The sequence below is a fragment of the Berghia stephanieae genome, chromosome 5 (assembly GCF_034508935.2).
Source record: "Berghia stephanieae isolate SIO BIC M18660-M18661 chromosome 5, UCSD_Bste_1.3, whole genome shotgun sequence".
Classification (NCBI taxonomy): domain Eukaryota; kingdom Metazoa; phylum Mollusca; class Gastropoda; order Nudibranchia; family Aeolidiidae; genus Berghia; species Berghia stephanieae.
Window position 1 is genome coordinate 33,081,474 of NC_088364.1, and position 23,150 is coordinate 33,104,623.

General features: G+C 37.6%; 2 protein-coding genes across 4 annotated transcripts in view; one reads left to right on the forward strand and one right to left on the reverse strand.

The window, feature by feature from the left end:
• LOC144972784 (uncharacterized) lies at nucleotides 1-16,256 on the forward strand. Its single transcript, XM_078914407.1, has 3 exons — nucleotides 1-791; nucleotides 6,731-6,892; nucleotides 15,214-16,256. The coding sequence occupies exons 1-3, from the start codon at nucleotides 587-589 to the stop codon at nucleotides 15,999-16,001; spliced, it is 1,155 nt and encodes a 384-aa protein (XP_078770533.1). The 5' UTR covers nucleotides 1-586; the 3' UTR covers nucleotides 16,002-16,256.
• Nucleotides 15,644-23,150, reverse strand: part of LOC144972785 (putative endonuclease 4) — a 14,403-nt gene continuing 6,896 nt past the window's right edge. The window contains exons 3-8 of one of the 3 annotated variants that reach the window (XM_078914408.1): nucleotides 22,863-22,999; nucleotides 21,997-22,156; nucleotides 20,565-20,660; nucleotides 19,164-19,295; nucleotides 18,757-18,861; nucleotides 15,644-17,935 (exon numbers count right to left, since the gene is read on the reverse strand). In XM_078914408.1, the coding sequence (XP_078770534.1) occupies nucleotides 17,757-17,935; nucleotides 18,757-18,861; nucleotides 19,164-19,295; nucleotides 20,565-20,660; nucleotides 21,997-22,156; nucleotides 22,863-22,999 (809 nt within the window). In that variant the 3' untranslated portion in view covers nucleotides 15,644-17,756. The remainder of the gene's footprint in view (nucleotides 17,936-18,756; nucleotides 18,862-19,163; nucleotides 19,296-20,564; nucleotides 20,661-21,996; nucleotides 22,157-22,862; nucleotides 23,000-23,150) is intronic. The other 2 variants (XM_078914409.1, XM_078914410.1) reach the window with 2 other exon arrangements.

Sequence of the window (23,150 nt, forward strand, 5' to 3'; positions counted from 1 at the left end):
GAGTAAAATAAAACAAGTAACAATGTTGATGGCATGATTCGAGTGAACGTTCTGTAACTCCATCAGTGGCAGTTAAATTGTCTCGTGTAATTCAATTATTGGATTAACTGGATCTTTCATGAAAGCCTGCCAATCCGTCAGATTCGATCGTGTTGTGTACAGCTAATCTTAAGCAAAAAAAAAAAACAAAAAACAAAAAAAAAAAAAACCCAAAAAAAAACATACAAAACACACACACAAAAACAAACAAAAAACATAAAAAACAACAACCCCCCCCCCAAAAAAAAAAAAACAAACAAACAAAAATAACAAAACCAAACAATAAAAACAAAACAAAACAAAGCAAAACAAACAAAGAAAAACGGTATGAGTCTGTAAATTACACTTATGCTTGTTCTATTGGAAATAGATAATTATGTCTTGACTATATAATACTTTCCTCATAAAAGGAGTGAACCAGCAAGCCTATTGTAAACGCACATACTCTCATTTTTCCAATCTCCTGGTGGTGATAATAATTATAACGTATCCAAAAGTGTGACATAAATCGTTAAAATTCTACAAATTCAAAAACAATAGGACAACAATGGCTATCGGCCGTGATTACAAAACCTTTAGATTCATAAGCTGCGGAATTTTCTTGGCATTTTCATCAACTATGAATGTCGTAGAATGGGAAAGACATGACACTGGCACAATGACGTTATGGATGGAATGCCGACATGACAACAAAACTGATGCAAATGGCAATCAAATTACTCACTGTTGGAGCACCGGAATAATCGTACCCGGTAAGTACACAAATGACTTTAGCCTGGAAATGGATTTTAATAATACGTCAGTTATTTATTAGATACATTATTTTCATCACTCATCTGCAAAACACGAGTTATCACACATCAATGCAAGTATGCAATTTAATCATTTGCGGTCCTACTAATTGCCGTCCGGCGGCCCAGGATAGCCGCCAGGAGGTCATCTAAAGCATTCTCAATCAATCCGGAGGAGATGACCTCCGGAAACTCTCCTGGGCCGCCGGACGGCAGCAGCTTCTTATGGTTATGACGATCGACCCAATCAGCGAAGTCCGGTCCGCATTTGTGCATCATCACGAACCCGCTCGGTAGCATCGTCACAACATACCGTTCAACGTGATGCTCTGCGGTTTCGGGATGTAGGCGGCAATTAGTAGGACCTAATCCTTGTGGTAATAATATTTTCATCACATGATTCCGGATGATTTTGTAAATTTTAAACTTCACATTATAAGGAATATGTTGAGTTGGTCACTTGTGCTGGATAAGAAAAGATAAAGTGAGAAATGAACGAATTCGAAAGTTGACTGAAGTTAAGATTGTATCAATAAAGATGAGGGAAGATAGATTGAAATGGTTCGGACATGTTAAGAAACGAAAACGGGAGTAGATACGTGGGAAAGAAAGTATTGGATATAAAATTAGCGAGAAAGAGAAAAAGGGGACGCCCGAAGACTAGATGGATGGATAGGTTAAAGGACGATATGAAAGAACTGGGCCTGGAGGAATATGATGCCATGAACCGAGATGCCTGGAGATGTGGCATTCATCATTGCTGCAACCCTGCAAAATGCGGGATAAGCTGAAAAAAGACGAAGAAGAAGAAGAAGAAAAAGAAGAAGAAGAAGAAGAAGAAGAAGAAGAAGAAGAAGAAGAAGAAGGAGAAGAAGAAGAAAATATTATATCTTATCAAATTTGTTTCGTCAAATCCCATCGAAAACAGACGCCATCATTTTTAGCAAGCGGGTTGTGTGTCAACTTTCCGATTAGTAATTATTTAAGCAAAGCTCTCCGTTTAATGAATATTATATCAATAATCATTTATATAGCGCTCACTTCCAAAATGACACAATACTCGTCAGCGCTTAGAAATACAATAGATATCTCACGCGAATATATATAGATCTACATGTAGGCCTACATAAACAAAAACTGATGACTGCATTTCGTTGTTTTAGGGTTCTACTGTATATAAAGACTTGGTGACACTGTACCATTAATTGTCTCCTGGAGCGATTCGATTTTTAAGGCCTTGTATAGCTATTTTAACATCTTGGGGCCGTTTACATGAACGCGGACTATCTCTGACCTGAAAAACTCGGATTTCATGTGAAGGCGGGTCTGGTCGGTTGAAAAGGCCCGAGAAGTATTCCTTCCATCTTTTGTTTAAGGTCAGACAAAACATTTCCATACTTGCATCTTCCATGTAATTTCTGACTACAACTATACCTCTTGCTTCCTTTTGGTATATTATTGGTAATCTTGCACAGGGTTCTTTGGTCTTGCCGTGAGACTGATTCTTATGCTTCCGTCGCTAGGTTCTGAACATAATACCGGTTTGTCCTTCATGGGATATTCTTTCAATAATTGATTTGTTTTAGCCTCAGTAATTTTGTATTCATCATGTTTCTTCCAGCACTTGGTTGAAGTCTTTTATGAAGAGATCTGCAATCTATTCTAGACAGATACGCTGAAATGTTCTTGTAGTATGATTGGATTTTTCAGTTTTTCTGTGTCGAAACGTCTCGTCGTCTCACCGTTTTTTTCTTTGTTTTCCTCAGTTCCAATGCTAGTTTTCCAACTATAATAAAAGATGATCACTGCCTTCATCTGCCATTCTTTTAGCTCCTACATTATGCAAAATAATTTTCAACTTCCTATTAATTATAATATGATCAATTTGGCTTTCAGTTTTTTTCATCAGGGGATTACTAAGTCATTTCTTGAAATTTAATTGCTTTGGGTGGGAAGATGGTGGCCCCTCACTTTCGACCTTTTCCCGGCATAAGTGATCCTACCAGCATAGCTCGTAAGGGGGGGGGGGGGGGCGCTATACCTACTGCGATTTGGGAGTAATGATATAATAATAATAATAATAATAATAATAATGATAACAACAACAACAATAAATTTAATAATAAAATATTAATGACAACAACAACAACAACAACAATAATAATAATAATAATAATAATAATAATAATAATAATAATAATAATAATAATAATAATAATAATAATAATAATAATAATAATAGTAATTTCCATAGCCATCCTTTCCACCAAAGGTATTCGGAAGCGATATCATGATGCGCATTACGCTAAAAAATATTATAAATTGAACATTTTATCAGTTGACACCAAATTGTCGCATTCTAGTTCAAAGCGCTTTATTATAGGGGAAGGAAGGACACGCGAAATGGGGACACCGAGGAGATATCAAGGCTGTAGACCGGTGAAGATTTCATGTGTCCCCGTGACACTAAACAATCACACTTTATATTGCGGATGAAAAATAGTTCCTTGATTCTCTTCTGAATTAACCGGTAAGTTTTGACCAATCAAAACATGAAATGTGTGACACACCTTCATCCGTGCTCGGACAAACATAGTTGTGAATGAAATCGACCTCTCTCTGATCATTGTTATTGTTTTTATACACCCCCCCCACCCCTTTCCCCAAATGGATGACTGGTTATCGCACGATTTTTTCAATCATAATATTATAAACGCTTAACTTTAAACATAGTTCTCCGTGTTGGTTATATTGGTTAACTCACTCAACCCTAGTATAGTAGTAGTAGGCATCCTTCCGTCTCGAGAGACGATGGTTTGCGCCCTGTATGACTTTAGTCTCATCAGTCTTGTTGAGAGAAACGACGGGTGTGACTCAGCAGACCAATCCTTGCATGGCAGTCTCTACCGCAGTTGTTGCACACATAGTTTGACTGTGCGTTTGGTATTTGGATCTGCTGCCTCTCTTTCCTCCTTGCTCTCCTCTCCTTAAACTTCGTCTTTCTCCTCTCCTCACCTCTCTTCACTCCCTCCATCACCGCATATCTCCAGCCGCTGCGGTCGTCAGCAAGCGACTCCCAGGTGTTTGAGTCGATGCCTGTCAATTTCATGTCTCGTTTGCAGACATCATAGAAGCGCAGAGCTGGACGGCCAGTTGGTCGCCGTCCAGAAGCTAGTTCACCGTACATGATGTCTTTGGGTATGCGTCCATTATCCATCCTGTGTACGTGACCAAGCCATCGCAAACGTCACTGGCAGAGCATGAGATGCATACTGAGGGAGTTAGCTCTTTCTAGCACTGCATTGTTAGTGAGTCTGTCCTGCCACCTGATGCCGAGAATTCGTTGTAGACAGCGAATGTGGAAGTTTTCCAGGCGGTTCTCCTGTCTGGCATATGTTGTCCAGGATTCACTGCCATACAGTAGGCTACTGAGTACACATGCCTGGTATACTCTGAGTTTGGTGTTCAAAGTGAGTTGGTTGTTGGTCCACACTCTCTTGCTCAGTTGTGCCATGACAGCGGCAGCTTTGGCGATGCGCTTGTCTAATTCTGCATCAAGTGAGAGGTTGCTGGTGATGGTTGTGCCCAGGTATGTGAAGTGATCAGTGACTTCTAGCTCCTCGTTGTCAATGTAAATTGCTGGTATAGAGGGGACATCCTGACACATTACATTTGTTTTCTTGATGCTGATCGTCAGCCCGAATTCCCTGCATGCGTGGGAAAACTTGTCCATCAGCCGCTGAAGAGCCGCATAGAGCTGCATCATCTGCAAATAGCATTTCCCTTATGAGGACTGTGCGGACCTTGGTCTTTGCTCTCAGCCGTGCCAGATTGAACAACTTCCCATCACTTCTGGTGTGTAAGTGGACTCCTTCTGGGGACTCTTTGAATGCGAACTTCAGCAGTAAGGAGAAAAATATACCAAACAAAGTCGGTGCGAGGACACAGCCTTGTTTCTCGCCGCTGCGCATGGGGAAGGGTTCAGAGGCTCCACCGTCGTAGCTAATGGTGCCCTTCATGTCGTCGTGGAAGGAGGCAATGATGCTAAGCTGCTGAGGAGGACAGCCAATCTTCTTTAGCAGCTGGAAAAGGCCCTTCCTGCTAACAAGGTCAAATGCCTTTGTCAGGTCAATAAATGCAATGTAGAGGGGCATCTGCTGTTCTCTGCATTTCTCCTGAAGTTGACGTACTGAGAAGATCATGTCCACTGTCGACCTCTTGGCTCTGAAGCCACACTGCGACTCTGGGTAGATACGTTCGGCGACGACTTGCAGTCGAGCGAGGACAACGCGCGCAAAGACTTTACCCACAATGCTCAGTAGAGAGATTGCCCTATAGTTATTACAGTCGCTACGCTCAACCCTAACACCAACTATATCCGTAGTTTACCCGGCTTACTTTTACCCCGTGCCTATTTATTACATTTTTCTGAGACAAATTATAGGCGTCGTATCATAGGTATTGTTTTTAGTTTTTACGTGTTAAGGTAGTTGAATAAAACTATTGTTTGTTTTTTTTTCAAGGGTTTTACGCGCTTGCAACACATTAAGGTCATATCAGCGTCAGTAAAAAGGAAAAATGGGATAGTAAAAAGTTCTAGAATTACAATTAAAGCACAAAAGAAAAGGTGAGACAAAGGGGAATTGGTTCAAATAGGGAACAGATGCAGATTCCAAGAGCACGCCGTCAGAGTACTTAGTTTGAGATTACCTAAAAGTCCCATCCAGACAGAAGCACAGGTCCCAACTAAGAGGAATACACTCAAATGTTTACAAATCATATAATATAATATGTAAACTAAACATAATACAATGCATAACAGAGAGATGATTTACAAGGAAAATAATATCACCTCCCAAAAACATAACTATACATTCGACTGTTTCCCTCCCAGCCAAGGAACTCCGGCCAGGGTCAGGACAAAACGAAGTAATCTCATTCCAAGACAACGACAGGAGACAATTGGAAAACCGGTAAGGGGGGATAGAAGACACAGCATGTACCTCCCTGCCCACTATGGGAGGTCAGGATCCCCACCCAGGAATAAAACTATGTATCTCTGTGTACATGCTCACTTTTAATACATTTTTTTCCAATGTTTAAAAGTAGCAAAAATCTCTAGGATTGAGTGAGTTAAGCGGTAGAACAGTGGGTATTTTACTTAGATAAATACCATCGATAGTAAAACCTGTGTAGTTCCCTATGTTTACCAACCACTGTCATTGTTTACGTTATGACGACTGTCCGAGAGGCGTGGTTATCTAAGTATCTATTACAATCACTACCGACGTGTACTCATTTTCAGGTCTGACAACCCAAATTGTTATGGTCTCATCGTTGTCATGGAAATACTGTCAAACCAACGCAAATAATTATGGTCCATTACAACAACAAGCCCATAATTGCGTTCGGTTGTCAGACCTGCTGAATTGTCACGTAGGTCAGTACCCTTAAATCAAAATAAAACAAAAATATTACAGTGCATAACAGAGAGATGATTTACGAGACAAAAAATATAATCTCCCAAAACTCTAATTATACGTTTCCCTCCCAGCCAGGCAAAACCAAGTATCTAATTCAAAGACACATGGCCTCAAAATGGTTTTATGTCGGCGTGATTTAGAGATTAAAAATACAGTATATATGTAATTTGGTTGAAGTTTTATGTCATATCGAGAAAATGGGTATTGGTTCTCGAAGCGACAAAACGGAAATGTTTCCATTCTGATCATTTTAACTTTAAAATCACTTTATGAACATGTTTTCAATCCCGACATGATGTCGTTTTTTTTCGTGATGAGTCACATATACCTCTAGTATGTCTTAACCAGAATATAAAAGTAAAAGCAATTTGAGTGAACTTCATTTTAATCAGTCTTTACTATTATGTTTTGTTCCAGGTTTTCTCATATTTTCTCGAACAGTTGCTGTGGTTGCTTGTCTCCTAATTCCCCCATTCTTCATTTCACTTATAAAGTGGACAAACGTTCGAAGACCATCTCCAGAAACTCTCCAAAACGTTGTCATTCAGGCTACATCACAGATCATCCTTTTAGTGACAGGTAACTCCATTGGGAAAAGAGTGTCAAAATGATGATGGTGGTGGTTGGGGTTGTAGTTGTAGTATTTATTGATGATGATGATTCTGCTGCTGATGATGTTGATAACAATGATATGATGATGATGATGATGATAATGACAGTAACAGTTGGGGTGATACCGATATTGTTCGTGATTTAGCTGTGTTACTCAATGCCTTGTATTTTGTTTTGGAATCTGTTTTTGTTTTTAAGGGTTTTACGGCGCTTGCAACACATTTTGGGTATATCTACGCCAGTAAAAAGGAAGAAAATGGGATAGTAAAAAGTTCTAGAATTACAATTAAAGCATCCAAGAGAAAGTAAGGGGAACTGGGAACAAATAGGGATCAGATGTAGATTCCAAGAGCACACCACCAATGTACTTAGTTTGAGATCACCTATAAGTCTCATCCGGACACAAGCACAAAATCCAACAAGGAGGAATACACTCAAATGCTTACATTATATATTCAAAATAACAAATATAGTAATACATAACAGAGGTGATTTACAAGGAAAAAATATCATCTCCCAAAACAATAACTATAAATTCAACTGTTTCCCTCCCAGCCAGGACTCCGGCCAGGGCCAGGACAAAACCAAGTAATCTCATTCCAAGACAAAGACAGAAAGCATGTTGGAAAACAGATATAAGGGGATAGAAGAAACAGTATGTACCTGTTTTGGAATCGAAATGATAAAATAAATGGTCGTTTTTTAGCGATACTGAACTTCATAATATCGGTAAATACCATTTAGTATCAATTATGAAGCAGGTTCTGGCATAAGATAAAAATCTGAAAAAGATTTGTATGAAGCAGTGCCAGCTAAAGCAGAGAGAAAAATACAAGAAAGCACCATTCCCAAGCATCAGCCTGCTTCAAAGTATCAGGCAGATGTTTTTTTAAAATTTTTCTTGTCTCAGTGTCGTCTGTCAGTTTCACACACATTTTTAGATGGCGGTAAAACCAGCGGTGTCATCTGGGGCGTGGCTGAGAACGGCTAAAGTCACACGTTAAATCATACTGAGAGCGAAGTTTTTTTTTTTTTTTGGGGGGGGGGGGGGGGGGGGGGGGGGGTTAACTTAGGTATACGCCTTTCTCGGTCACGCCACTGAATTATCCACCAGCCGGATATACTGTGCAAACACACACAAAACTATGAGTAACCGTAAACGTTTATAGTTGTAGTCTGATGATAAAATTTATCGAGTAGTCACAAAATGGCTATCTTTAATGCAATAACAGAGCTGAGTGACGTCCATTTCGTTCCTCTATAGATAGAATGAAGTTGACGTCACTCAGGTCTTTATTATTGTTTTTTTTTTTTTTTGCCATCCACGTTTATGAGCAATTCTCACTTAACCGTATTATCCAGACTACAAAAGTTCATGGTTACACAGAGTTCTGTGTGTTGAGTTGGTCCGTTATACTTCCGGATGGCAATGTTGTGAGCTTCTTAGCCAAGCGCACACTATATATAGGCACGTCCTTAACCTGGAACAACTTTTTAAGTGTTCAGATATTAAGCTATGGTATCGTAAAAGATCATAGAATAAAAATGGTGCCGATGAGATAGACCAATAGCCGATTTATTATGAATTGTGTTGACTATTGCTGAAAACTTAATTTTTTTCATCAACCGAAAATAAAACCCGTGTGAGTAATAATAGTAGTATGTTATGATTTATTGACATTATCACAAGTCATACTCGCCTCGCCATGTCATCTCGTGCAATGCCAAGGCAAACGAGTCAAAAATTTACATCGAAGTCAAAAGCGATCAGTTTAACTTTAATTTGTTTTCTCCACTCTGTGTAAGGGCTAACCCACACCGGATACCGACTCCGACGACCCGGCATTGCCGTATTCCGATTAAAGACGTGGGGTTTGGACAAAATACATTAGAATAAAGAGAAGAGCCGAAAGACCTACCCATACCAAGCTCGGAAAAAAAAAAAAAAATTAAAATGGCAGAGGACGTCGGGGTCGGGTTCTTGGTATGGGTAGGTCTAGCGGCTCTTCTCTTTATTCTTAGTATTTTGTCCGTGCCCCACGTCTATATCCGGAAGACGGCAATGTTTCAAACACAGTGAAATTGAAATCGTTTGGTCCCGCGCTCGAGGCTAGTGGTTAGGAATCAGGAACTTTTGGAGCAGGAAAACGTTGCTGACATGGCTGGGTTTGTTTTTTTAATCCCAAATTTTGCAAGCTAAAAACAGATAAATTTGCAAAGAAAAAAAAATTGCGATTAATTTTCCTAAAAACCCATACTTAGTTCATGAAAGAGAAAGGTATCTGTTTTTAAGGGTTTCACAGCGCTTGCAACAAATGTAAGGTCATATCAGCGCCAGTAAAAAGGAAGAAAATGGGGGATAGTAACAAGTTCTAGAATTACAATTACCCAAGAAAAAGGAAGACAAAGGGGAATGAGTTCAAATGGGGAACAGATGTTGATTCCGAGAACACGCTATCAGTGTTCTTATTTTGAGATTATCTAAATGTTTCAACCTGACACAAGCACATGTCTTCACTAAGAGGAATACACTCAAATGTAAAACAAAAATATTACAGTTACAGTGCATAACAGAGAGATGATTTACGAGACAAAAAATATAATCTCCCAAAACTCTAACCATACGTTTCCCTCCCAGCCAGGCAAAACCAAGTATCTAATTCCAAGACAAAGACAGAAAGCATATTGGAAAACAGATTAGGGACAGAGAAGACCATCTTCTTTTTTTTTTTCTCGCCTTTAAAAATAAAATTTTAAAAATAATTTTTTTTTCTCTGCAAATTTGCAGATTTTGCGGCCGCAATGCAAATCAGTGTTTTTATTTTTGCGATTTTTTGGCGCAACGCGGCCACAAGCGATGCAAAAAACTGCCATGCCAGCATTGCGCACAAAAGAGATCTACCGTTTATTGTTTACATTGTAGATGATACACTTTTAGTTAAATCAAACACGCACAAATAAAATTTTATACTAGTTAAATTCATCATGTATGATGTATGGCAAAATTATTCTAAGAATCACAGAACAGCACAAAAACGGTATGGATGTAAATGAAATGTGGAGCCATTTTCAGTCCTCCTACTCAGTGCAATCAAGGAGTCAAATTCCCCAAAAAGTACATAAAAATACAAGAACGCCGCCGTGGATGAACAGGAAAATACGAGCACTACTAAGACGCAAAGCAAAAGCATTCAAGCGGGCTAAACTGAGCGGAACCTGGGATACATACAAATCGTTGCAGCGTCAAAGTAGGCGTGAAATAAGGCAAGCAGAATGGACGCACATTAACAATGTCATAGAAAAAGGACTTGAAACAAACAATACCAAGCCATTTTGGAACTACATAAAAAGCAAGAAAAACGATTCCATTGGTGTAGCCCCATTGAAAGAAAATGAAACCCTGTACATTAAGGGGAAGGAAAAAGCAACGATCCTCTTGGATCAATTTAAATCTGTCTTTACCCCCCATGATCCACACGATACAACCACCCCACCGACATCACATAGGTGTGAACAATCTCTTACTAATATCAACATAAACATCTCACGAGTTGAAAAGTTGCTGAAAAACGTCGATCCATCTTAGGCGTCAGGTCCAGATAACATCCCTAACACAGTACTAAAGGAGTGTGCTGAGAGTTTGGCCCCCTCATTATGCATAATTTTCCAAAAATCGGTCGACACCGGGATGCTCCCTAATGACTGGCTGAAGGCAAACATCCCACCTGTATTAAAAAAAGGCAACAAAATAAAGCAGAGAACTACCGTCCAATCTCACTGACGTCTGTAATATCCAAACTATTAGAAAATATAATCTGTAAGAACATGATGAACCACTTTGAGAACAATGACATCCTAACTGACCTGAACCACGGGTTTCGCAAAGGATACTCATGTGAAAGCCAACTCCTAATAACTGTAAACGACCTGTTGAGACTCCAGAATGCCAACACTCAGGCAGACATCGGCATCCTCGACTTTTCCAAAGCATCTGATACTGTGCCCACCAAAAACTCCTGCAGAAACTAGAAAATTACGGAATTCGTGGCTCTTTACACACATGGCTTTGTAATTTCCTCACAAAACGTACCATGATAGTAGTCCTAGACGGCACGTCATCGGATGAATGTCCAGTCATATCGGGAGTACTACAGGGAACGGTGCTAGGACCCATACTATTTCTTTGTTTCATCAATGACCTACCTCTACGAGTAAAATCTCAGATTAGGTTATTCGCCGATGACTGTCTAATATACCGACCAATAAAATCTGCAAATGATCAAAAATTGCTACAAGAGGACTTGAATAGTCTCGAACAGTGGGCTAATGATTGGGGAATGAAATTTAACGCAAACAAATGCTACATCCTCAGCACAGCTAAAAAGTACAATGAGACCTACAAGATAAACAACACCGTCCTGAAACAAGTCGACGATAACCCATACCTTGGCATCACCTTCTCAAAGGACTTGAAATGGGGGAAACACATTAACAAAATAACCCAAAAGGCAAGCTGCACCCTCGCGTTTCTCCGCCGAAATCTTAGCCACGCCCCAACGTCATGCAAACAAAACGCCTACCTCGCACTTGTGAGATCACATTTGGAATACGGAGCAGTTGCCTGGGACCCTACCTGAAAGAGGATATTCAAAAACTTGAGAGTCCAGAGACAAGGCGCCCGGTTCATAACTGGGAACTATAAGAGCAGAACCCCAGGATGCATGACAAAAATGTTAGAAGAAAGAAATCTCATCAGCCTCCAACAAAGAAGGAAAGAAACCCGTCTGTCATTCATGTTCAAGATAATAACAGATCAAATACCGTCAATAAAGGCAGACTCCTTTTTCACGCCACGACCAAACAAAAGAAAAATCCGAGCACTCACTTTCGCCAACCACATAACCGAAAACCCCATTGACAGATACGCCACAAACAATTCGAACTGCTTCAAAATCCCACAGACAAGAACACAAAACTACAGAAATTCTTTCTTCATTAGAACTATCTCGGAGTGGAATGGGCTGGATGAACTGGTCATCATGGCACCACACCTAAACGATTTCAAGGCCCGACTGACATGGGCCCGCGCCCAATGAGGACGCCGCTGAAATACAACCAGACCATTGGTTTCAAAATAGTTCTCGTTTTGTTCATTTATTAATTTTGATTTAATTAACTTCAACACGGTCAAAAATAGATCAACAGCAATTTTTGATAAATTTTACCATTTGTTTCATAAAATTATTATTATTATTATTTTATTTTTAAGGGTTTTATGGTGCTTGCAACACATTAAGGTCACATCATAACAGAGATATGATTTACAAGGAAAAAAACAAACCATCTCTCATAACTAAATATACATTTGACTGTCTCCCTCCCAGCCAGGGCTAGGACAAAACCAAGTAATCTCATTCCAAGACAAAGACAAAGCATGTTGGAAAACAGACACAGGGGAAAAGAAGACACAGTATGTACCTCCCTGCCCACTATGGGAGGTCAGGAACCCCACCCAGGTTTCACAAAAAATCAATATCTAGACAGTATTTGATGCGTGATCGAATAATTATGAGTATGTGCTTCTTTTGCCACCAAACAACAACATATTTACAGTTATTTTTTCCCCCTACAATTTGCGATGGAAAGTGAGTGGTCAAAGGTAGGAGCACTTGTTTTACCATGTGCTGCCAGTCTTTTTGTTTTGACCGTGAAATAATATGGTTAGCTCTATGAGAAAAATGAACACTCGAATGCACTGTAATACACCCTTGTACGGTTTCCTCAAACTCATTGTATGTCCCAAATTCTTAACTTATTATTTTTATACTTGGTTTCCTCAAACTACGGTTTTCTTGAACTTTTTTGCGTGTTCTGAGGAGTTTGATGAAACTGTGCTCGAGTATCATCCGATGATTTTTGCTTTAAATGAAACCTTTGTCATATTGTTTGACACAATAAAATACCAGAATGTGGCACAGAGAAAACCTTAGAGTTGATAAACAGTTCATGTTAGTGTTAGTTAAAAACAGATTGTAAACTTTCTTTGTTTTGCTTATTTTCATGTCCCATCTACATGATAATTGTTTTGTTTTTAAGGGTTTTACGGCGCTTGCAACACATTAAGGTCATATCAGCGCCAGTAAAAAGGCAGAAAATGGGAAAGTAAAAAGTTCTAGAATTACAATTAAAGCATCCAAGAAAAATGAAGACAAAAGGGGAATTGGTTCAAATAGGAAACAGATGTAGATTCCAAGAGCACACTATCAAAGTACTTAGAGATCACCTAAAAGTCTCATCCAGACACAAGCACAGGTCCCCACTAAGAGGTTTGTTTGTTTGTTTTTAAGGGTTTTATGCGCTTGCAACACACTAAGGTCATATCAGCGCCAGTAAAAAGGAAGAAAATGGGATAGTAAAAAGTTCTAGAACTACAATTAAAGCACAAAAGAAAAGGTAAGACAAAGGGGAATTGGTTCAAATAGGCAACAGATGTAGATTCCAAGAGCACACCGCCAACGTACTTAGTTTGAGATCACCTAAAAGTCTCATCCAGACACAAGCACAGGTCCCAACTAAAAGGAATACACTCAAATGTTTACCAATCATATAATATAATATGTAAACTAAACATAATACAATGCATAACAGAGAGATGATTTACAAGGAAAAAAATATCATCTCCCAAAACTATAACTATACATTCGACTGTTTCCCTCCCAGCCAAGGAACTCCGGCAAGGATCAGGACAAAACTATGAAATCTTATTCCAAGATAATGACAGGAAACAATTGGAAAACGGGTTATGGGGGATAGAAGACACAGCATGTACCTCCCTGCCCACTATGGGACCCACTAAGAGGAATACACTCACATGTTTACAAATATATAATATGTATGCAAAACATAATACGGTGCATAACAGAGAGATGATTTACAAGGAAAAAAATATCATCCCCAAAACTAACTAGACGTTGTGGACTCTCTGTGCCAAATGTATGCAGATGACACTAAGGTGCTCTCTAGAGTAGACAAGGAAGAGTTCATAACTCAGCTCCAAAGTGATCTTGACAGCTTGGTACAGTGGGCTGATAAATGGCAGCTTAGGTTTAATGCAGACAAGTGCCATGGCTTGCACTTGGGATATAGAAACCCGCACCATCAGTACACAATGAGAAATCATGACTCTAGCGAGACTGTCATACTTCAGCCTACTGAAGAGGAAAAAGATTTAGGTGTGTTAGTAGATCAGGAACTGAAGTTCTCTAAGCACATAGAAACCCAAGTAAATAAAGCAAACAGAATCGTTGGCCTCATTAGGAGGTCGTTCACTCATCTTGATAGAGATAACATGAGACAATTGTTCACTGCACTTGTACGTCCCACTTGGAATTTGGCAATGTAGCATGGGCACCACGACTACAGAAAAACAAAGACCTCATAGAAAGTGTTCTAAGACGCGCAACTCGGGTCATTCCGGGATTCAAAGATCTAGAATACACAGAAAGACTGAAAAGAGATAAGAATACCTAGCATGCAGTATAGGAGAGACAGAGGAGACCTAATTGAAGCGTACAAATACACACATAATTTATACTGTTAGCACGAGCCCTCTAAATCTTGATTCCACCAGCACCACCAGAGGACACAGATTCAAACTCTCCAAAGAAAGGTGTTCTCTAACCTTAGCAGAACTTTTTCTCAGTTAGGGTAGTCGACAATGGAACCGCCTGCCTGCAACTGCAACAGTTGTCGACGCCCCTTCATTGCAGGCATTCAAGTGCCGTCTTGATGCTCATTGTGAAACAGAAAAATACTGTTTGTAAAGTTAAATTCAGACACCTCCTTCCACTATGTGGCATGCCCAGTTTGAGAGACTTGAATTATATACATTCACGAATGCACAAGAGCAGATAAAAGGCTGTAAAAGCCTACATAAATCTGGACTTATATCATATCATAGATATTTGACTGTCTCATTCTCAGCCAGGATATCTGGCCAGGGGTAGGACAAAACCAAGCAATCTCATTCCAAGACAAAGACAGAAAGCACGTTGGAAAACAGATATAGGGGGATAGAAGACTCGGTATGTACCTCCCTGCCCACTGTGTACCCTACATGGTTAAAATGGTTGCCCTGATACACCGATATTATGAAGAAGCAGCAATGTTCTTTCTACTCTAGACTGGTCCGCGGGATTGTGAAAAATAATCGTAAAACAATTCTCATAATTATGTAGGCAAAACCCATAACTTATACAACTAACAAATTCCTATTATTTCAATTTCAGGGGCTATGATAATGAATTCAATATTCTTCTACGGTCTGAACTATTATGACTATTATACAAAGGATGGCAACCGGAAGAATGTTCATCTGGGTTGTGGATTTTATATAGCAACAATAGCGGTGGCAGGAATGTGGACTGGTTTCACATTTTATGGTATCAAAATGGACACAGGATTCAAAGCATACATGGCATCAAAATCTGCAGCTCTATCATCGACGGTCAGACAAGCAATCAATTCCCGTCCAAGGATCTCAGATATTGTGGGAATTAAATCAAGATGCACCTGTTGTGTGAGAAGCATGAAATGTTGCAAATGTTTAAGAAGTAAAAGGGAAAACACGAACTCCAGTTCACAGCAGTCAGTTAGACAGGCAGCATGTTTGGGGACTACTTTAACATATCCAAATGATAATTTGACAACTGTGGAGATGCAGCCAAATATTTTTATTGTAAACAATGAAACCTTGGACAGAAATGGTGAACTTCGAGAAGAAGGAGGAGGAGCAGGCACAACAAATCTACCTCCTCCAAACACTGCATTTAATAAATTTGGTGTTGATAAAGTGAATGGAAGGCAGACACAAACATCATCTCCAGCTCCAACACAATCCATGCCAAATATTTCTGGTTCAGTAGCTTCTATTAGTTGTCTAAACCTAGAAGTTTTTTCATGCAGTGAGGATGATGTTAATGTTACTGACAATGAAAACCTCCCACCTCCATCTTATGAAGAGGTCATGCGAGACCTTGAAAATGAAGATGATCATTACAACGACTCGCCCTGTTAAAAGAATGCACAGCATTAAAACATGTCATTTCATCATCATTATCACTATCATTTTCATCATGTCACTCATCAATACCATATAATTATCATCATCATCATCACCATCACAAAAAAGAGTTGCCGTGATATATTACATAACTGTCGTCAATGTAAAGTAACTGTTACCTATGGATATTTTTTGTTGGATTCACTGCATTTTAAAATTTAATGTTCAAATTATTGTTCAATAAATAAATATGCATAAACTGTGTATCAACTCTACCTTTGATTGCTTTTCTTCATTTCATATAGGTCAATATTTGAACAAGAAAGATTTTTCTAGTAATCATATTACCAAACCTGTGATTACCAAAAAAAAAAAAAAAAGCAAAAGCAAAAACAAAACCAAAAAACCCCCAAAAAACCCCAGAAAAAAACAGAACCTTTCATTAATTTGTGACCAGTCATCTCTATCAGGTATGTTTTTTGTCAGGTTGAACTGAATACTGAAAGTTGAATTTCAAATCTAAACAGTGAAATACAATTCTCTCACTCTCACTAAGGATAGTAGATTGAGATTCTTGTTTTTCAATTTGAAGTGAATTAAAAATAAAAATGATTTTTTTTGGTTTCATACTTTATTTTTAAATCAGATAGCTCATTGAGAAGAAAGAAAGCAACAAAACAGATGAGAAGAGGGATCGAGAGACACAGTTGAACTGGTGTGTAAAGTTGACCAAATCAAATAAGCATTCATCAATGGTTCTCAAGCACTTAAATGACACTTTGTGGTCTAGCACTTGCAAATTGTATGGCAATGGTTCAAATTCCGCTTTGGGTATCAAAATAATGGAATTGGCTCCTTACCCACATTTAAAAAAACATTCTAAGGTGTAAAACTGGGGACCCGATAGCTCAGTTGGAGAGCACTTGCTTCACACGCAAAGAGACTGAGATCGATCCCGGGTGAAGTCGAGATTTTTTTCCAATCCCCCTGCATACCCAGCAGCCAGCAGTGATTGGGTAGCTGGGTCTGCTAGCTATGGGGAAGTGTACTTTGAAATAGACTAATGACCTCTCAAAAGGGTAGAAAGTAAATGCTATTATCCGTTTCACACTATATAAACCAGGATAAACTTCGATGCCATGAGCCTTATGGCTCAGAAGGGCTCCTTTTGTTTTTAAAGGTGTAAAATGAGTCTCAGGTTGGTATTAAATAGAATTGTGTCTGTCAAAAATAAATAATATATTGGTGCCTTATGCCCGGCAATGTGGTCTCTTCTGGCATGACACTCGCCTTATGCTTGGAGGGTCCTGGATTTGAGTCATGCACTGAACAGTGCATAGTCGAGTCCTTGGAAAAGGCTCTTTATTCACATTGTCACTATACTCAGTTGTAAAAGGAGTACCTGGCCGATAACAGCATTGTCTATGTCAGAAAAAATTTGTAATATCACCAAACAGGCATCATGTCTTGTCCTACAACTACATGTTAAGCGTTGATGTTGGCTTGGGACCCCTTGTAAAGCGCTTTGAGTGGATATTGCTTTATATAAATACTCAATTAAAAAATGTTCATTTTCTTATAAGCACTATTTGTTTAGTGTTGTCAATAAAATTGGGTACACGTCTTGACTAAATTTCATTATTATCAAGTGTTACTGTATTGTGGGCTTGTGAGAAGTTATTAATATCTCATAAAAAGTATATCATTTTGAAACACAAATGGTTTTTTAAAAAAATTCCAATTAACAGAATAACATTTTGTATATTAACATCATGTCTTTGCTAAAGAATACAACAATTTAATTTCTGAACTGTAGTCATTAGGTGGGGTCTCCAAAATCAAGGGAATATCATTCAACCTTGAGTCTTTCATGAAGCGAGCAAATCCAGTCTTGGAGATGAAACCTTTTCCAATATTTTCATGTCGATCTAGATGACAACCCAGTTTTCCTGTGATGAAGCAAATTTGAATATCAGTAGAAATCTACATTAAATCATCAAAAGTCTTTGCATCATGAGATGAACATGAAACTTTCAGAAGACAGGCAAATTGAGACCCTGAAATTTTGTTACAAATTAAAATGAAAGTCAAATTGGTCGAACATGAGGAGTGTCATTGAAAAAAAAAGTAGTAATTTGAGGTCATCGACCAATGGAGCCAGAGTATATCCTCGTCTCTTTAGCATTTAATAACTGCTCGCTTTTTTTTTGTCAGGACGACTCACAAGGGAGCTGCTCCCTCCTTGAGCTGAACATCAACTAGGGTTGTCTTGAAGCTCCTTAACACCTTTCTCTGTATCATCAAAACAACAACAACACAACAATAATGATAATGATAATAAAAATAATATTAATAATAATAATAATAATAATATTAATAATAATAATAACAGCAATAATGATACTATCACTACCACTACTACAAATAAGTCAAACCGTGCCTGATCCTTGGCTCATCAGCTAGGTGTCTTATCTATACAACGGTACAAATATACAAATAGATATAAATATAATACAAATTCACATAACCTAAATAATCTTATCGAAATAATGAGAAGAAGAGTTAGACTATGAAGTGTTTTCTCATGAAATTATTTTTCAGACTTGTCTTAAAGGTAATATCAGAATTTGATTTTCTTAAATTATTAGAAAATTCAAAACAGAGGCAATGTAATTCTGAAACTGAAAGAGCAGTTTCTTTAGTACATTGAAAAAAACCCAAAAAACCCACAAAAATTTTGCTAAAATATACAATAATCTGTGTAAATTACCTTTAGAATCATTAAAGTGCATTGCGCAAAGGTATTCCCTGCCTACAACTGTATCAAACTTTTCCCAAAAGTCTTTATAGCCCTTTTCTGACGCAACATCAAAACCTGTTTCAGATAACAGAAAAACAAAAACAAATTTTCAATCAAAATATAATCAAAAACAACAAAAATTGAAAGAAATACCTAAAAGCAGTAAAAATATTATCAGCTGCAGTGAAGAATTAATATTTTAATGCAAGTGCATATTTCCCATTTGTATCTTCCACTTACAAAACCAAACTACCATAATTCCTTTCAAGATGAGTAGTAAACCTCTCATTTTCTAAACTTAAACAGGTGTGTTAAATAAAACCAAATAGTCAACACTGAATAAAATACATAATATAAAGTCATCACATTTTTCTTACCAGCCGCAAAGGCATGACAAGTGTCGATACAGACACCCACTCTGGATTTGTCCTTTACTTTGTCAATGATTGCTTTCAGCTCTTCCAACTTCCCACCCACTGTTGAGCCTTGACACGACATGTTTTCAATCACTAAAAGTAGGACCAAGAGGTAGAAAACACGCTGTATCATTGGATTATGGAGTTTGTTTTATTTAAAGTCTCATTTCATCATCTTATATCTCACCACTGTACAGCATTCATAATAATTGAAAATTTGAAAAGGTTACGTAAATTTCAGTGGAAAGGGCATGAACCCCCCCCCCCCCTGATTGTGATCATTAATACAGAGCAATATCCATGAAACGTGTGCAAAGTGCTTTACAAGCAACACTTGACATTGGCAATATTATAATTTTTTCTGACAGAGGCAACGCTGTTTATGACCAAGTGCTCATTTTACACCTGAGTATGGTGAGAAGTGTGAGTAAAGAGCCTTTTCCAAGGACTCAACTGTGCGCCATTCTATACCATATCAAAACTCGGATATGATATCATTTTTAAAAAAGTCACCATTTAACTTTTCCAAGTTAAGAAATGCAAGGATAAAAAAATTCATTTTCACAATCTTTTTCTGAGTGTAGTTTAATAAATAGAACAACCGACTGCCAAGCGTTGGATAGGACACTGGTTCATTAGAAAGGACTTTCCATAAGTCCTAACTTAGACCTTTCACAACCCAATCCCTGTAGGTAACCATAGGGGGACAGAAGAAAGCGATATTGAAAGTGAATGGAACAACGATAGCCAAGGATGACTTTAACAATCAAGATATAATTAATAAATAATCCTGCAGAAGGACTCTTATTTAAGTGCATTGAACAGGCTCACTTAAAAAAAAAACAAAAAAAAAAACATTACAGTGCTGGCAACCCCAACTGAAGAAAAGCTGTAATTTTTACTGAAAAAAGGTGTAATTGTGCAAAACAAAGCATTATTCATAAACACATAACACCATAATTATCTGCAATTGATATTGGAAGACTCCTCTTCACAATAAATTTGGTAACGGCTACTTCTGCCCAAATAAAGCTTCTGGGTTAGGCTTCAGAGAACACAATAAGATGGAAATGAATGATGAAAAGCTTTCTTCAGTTTTCAATAAGATGAGATTCTGGAAGGAGGGAAAAAATTGCTTAAACCCCCCACATGACCCTGATGACGACAAAAAGGCATAATGTGGTACTAAAAAGCACAAACACCATTATTTGACTTTAGAAAGAGTAATAATACGCCCTTTTGGCATCTAGCCTGCAGCTCTGCCATTAGACATTAATTGTGGTATTTAAGCTTGTCTTAATTCTTCTTGATTACTAGCATTGTTACATTAAGAGGGACAAATGATAGGAGATGTAAAATTACCTGTCTTAATAAAGTTCGTTTTACTATGAGCCAGATCTATGCTCTCAGCTATACTTTCAATGCATTTTTCTAGTGAGCCTTCACCACAAGCTGACCCTTTTGGAGAAAAACAAATTTAAAACTTCACATTTCCAAAGCTAATAACCATAATTCCCAGTAAATAATAATAATAATAATAATAATAATAATAATAATAATATTAATAATAATAATGATAATAATAATGATGATAATGATAATAATAATAATAATAATAATAATAATAATAATGATGATAATGATAATAATAATAATAATAATAATAATAATAATAATAATAATAATAATAATATTAATAATAATAATAATAATGCTGAAAACTTATATAGCGCTATAACTCCGAGACACCAGACTCTAAGCGCTTAAATTACAAATTACTTTGGCTGAAACATACTCATTCACACACACAAGCATACACACACACACAACACAAACCAGACAGACCTATCTTGCTTCTCATACCATCTTCTAAAGATGAAACAGATATGTTCTAAGCGAATGTTTAAAAATAGACAAAGATTCTTTTTCACGAATGCTCTGTGGTAAGGCGTTCCAAACAGGGGTCCAGAATGAGAAAAGGATCATGACTGGACTGTGAAAAAAAATTTAAAAATCAGGATTTTGACATAAGTATCAGGATCTTTTCCAAAAGTCATAAGCTTAGAAAACACACGCACATTCAAGAACATTTCTTTATACAAGTATTTTCATCATTTCATCAGCTTTATTTGGTATGACACTCGCTTTCAGATCAGAAGGCCACGGGTTTGAGCCTCACTCAGCACATGGTTGAGTCTTGGAAAAGGCTCTTAACTTACATTCTCTCACTGTACTCAGGTGGAAAATAAGTACCTGGATGTTAACAGCTTTGTCTCTGTTGGAAAAAAAAAGTAATGGTGTCTAACAGGCATCATGTTTCATTCTACATGTTACATATTGCTGTTGGTCATGGACCCTTTGTAAAGCACTTTGGGCATGTTGACTGGGTATTGCGCTATATATAAGATCAAGCTCAACTTTTTATTGTCAACCATTCAAAAACATTTCTGAAGTTAGATTAAGTCATAATCTAACTTTTGTTTATTTATCAGAACAAATCAAAGTCTAAAACCTATCAAGTAAAAGGTAACTCTTTGACTTTTCAAAAACATAACTTAACCCGGCCACCTGCTTCTCCCTTCCAATGAAAAGGTCCTGTAACTAGTCTCAGAAATAAACTACTACAACTTACTGGAATCTAAACTTTCAAACATGAAATAACATCATTGAATCATTCTTTATTTTTTTATGGTTGTTTGTTAAAATTATTTAATGATAAAAAAAAAAAAGAAGATCATTAAAATACACACATACACACACAAACCAGTGAGAATGAGGCAAATATAATATCAACCTGGGTGAAAATTGTACAGTGTCAGCCCAAGACTTTCACACCTTTGCAATTCATGAATGAGGGTATCTCTCGATTTCTGCAGAGTTTCTGGATTAGTGGAGCCACAATTCAGCAGGTAAGAACCATGTGGTAAAATAAGATGTGGAGGAAATCCATGTTCCTAGAATGTGGAAATGGAGACTCCATTTATAGCGATTATAAGGATTTAATGGAAATAAAAACAAACTGAATTTACACTTTATTCAATTTAAAGACATCCAGTCTGTATAACTCATTTTGTGATCACAACTTTAAGAAAATAATATGAAATATATTATTCTTTGCCACCAATGTATCGATTCGAAAATTACCTTACATAAGGATATAGACAAAAGGAAAAGTTAAAATCTAAGAGTTATTGTAATTTCACTGATTGTGAAAATAGTGACTAAAACTTTGATTCTGATTATAGAGGCAAACACTTCACATATTTCAGTTTTTCCAATCACTTTATATTCATTTGACATCACTACCACAATTTGGCTCGTGACCCAGGACAATGTCCTGCTAATCTCAGACATCTGCTCAAATGTTGAATTCAATTCACTTTTTTGTTTGCTTAAATACATGATCTTTTTTATTTTTTTATCCCATTCCTTCCAACAACCAACACCATTAATAACAAACTGCTGAAGTTTGAACTCATTTCGTTTCTTTTTATTATCAACATATAAATAAATGTCTGCTTCACTCACTTTTCTGAATGGACTTTGCTGCATTAGTTTGCAGTTATAGACAGAATTTAGGCCATTGCCAGTCTAATGTATGGTAACCATCCGTGGTTGTGTCAAATCTAGGTAAAAAGTAAATCAAAAACCTTACTTTACCTTACATGCATTTTTGAACTTGTTCGCTTCTTCTTCTGCCAAAGGAGATAACTTCCATGAGCGTCCATTTCGTACAAACAAAGCAAAAGCTTTGGCTCCAAGTGAAACTGCCTCGGTGACAGCATTACTCACACCACCTTTGGAAATTTTAAAGAATGAGAAAGGAGGAACATTACTCAGTACCAAATATTTGGTCCAAACAGCATAATCTATAATGGATAAAATTTCAACAGAAATAACTACAACAGTGGAATCCTGATAAAGCAAACACTGTCGGACCAAAGATGG

Coding starts and splice junctions, on each gene's coding strand:
- LOC144972784 (XM_078914407.1), top strand. CDS start 587: ATGGCTATCGGCCGTGATTACAAAACCTTTAGATTCATAAGCTGCGGA. Junction 792..6,730: donor CACCGGAATAATCGTACCCG/GTAAGTACACAA, acceptor GTTTTGTTCCAG/GTTTTCTCATATTTTCTCGA. Junction 6,893..15,213: donor GATCATCCTTTTAGTGACAG/GTAACTCCATTG, acceptor TTTCAATTTCAG/GGGCTATGATAATGAATTCA.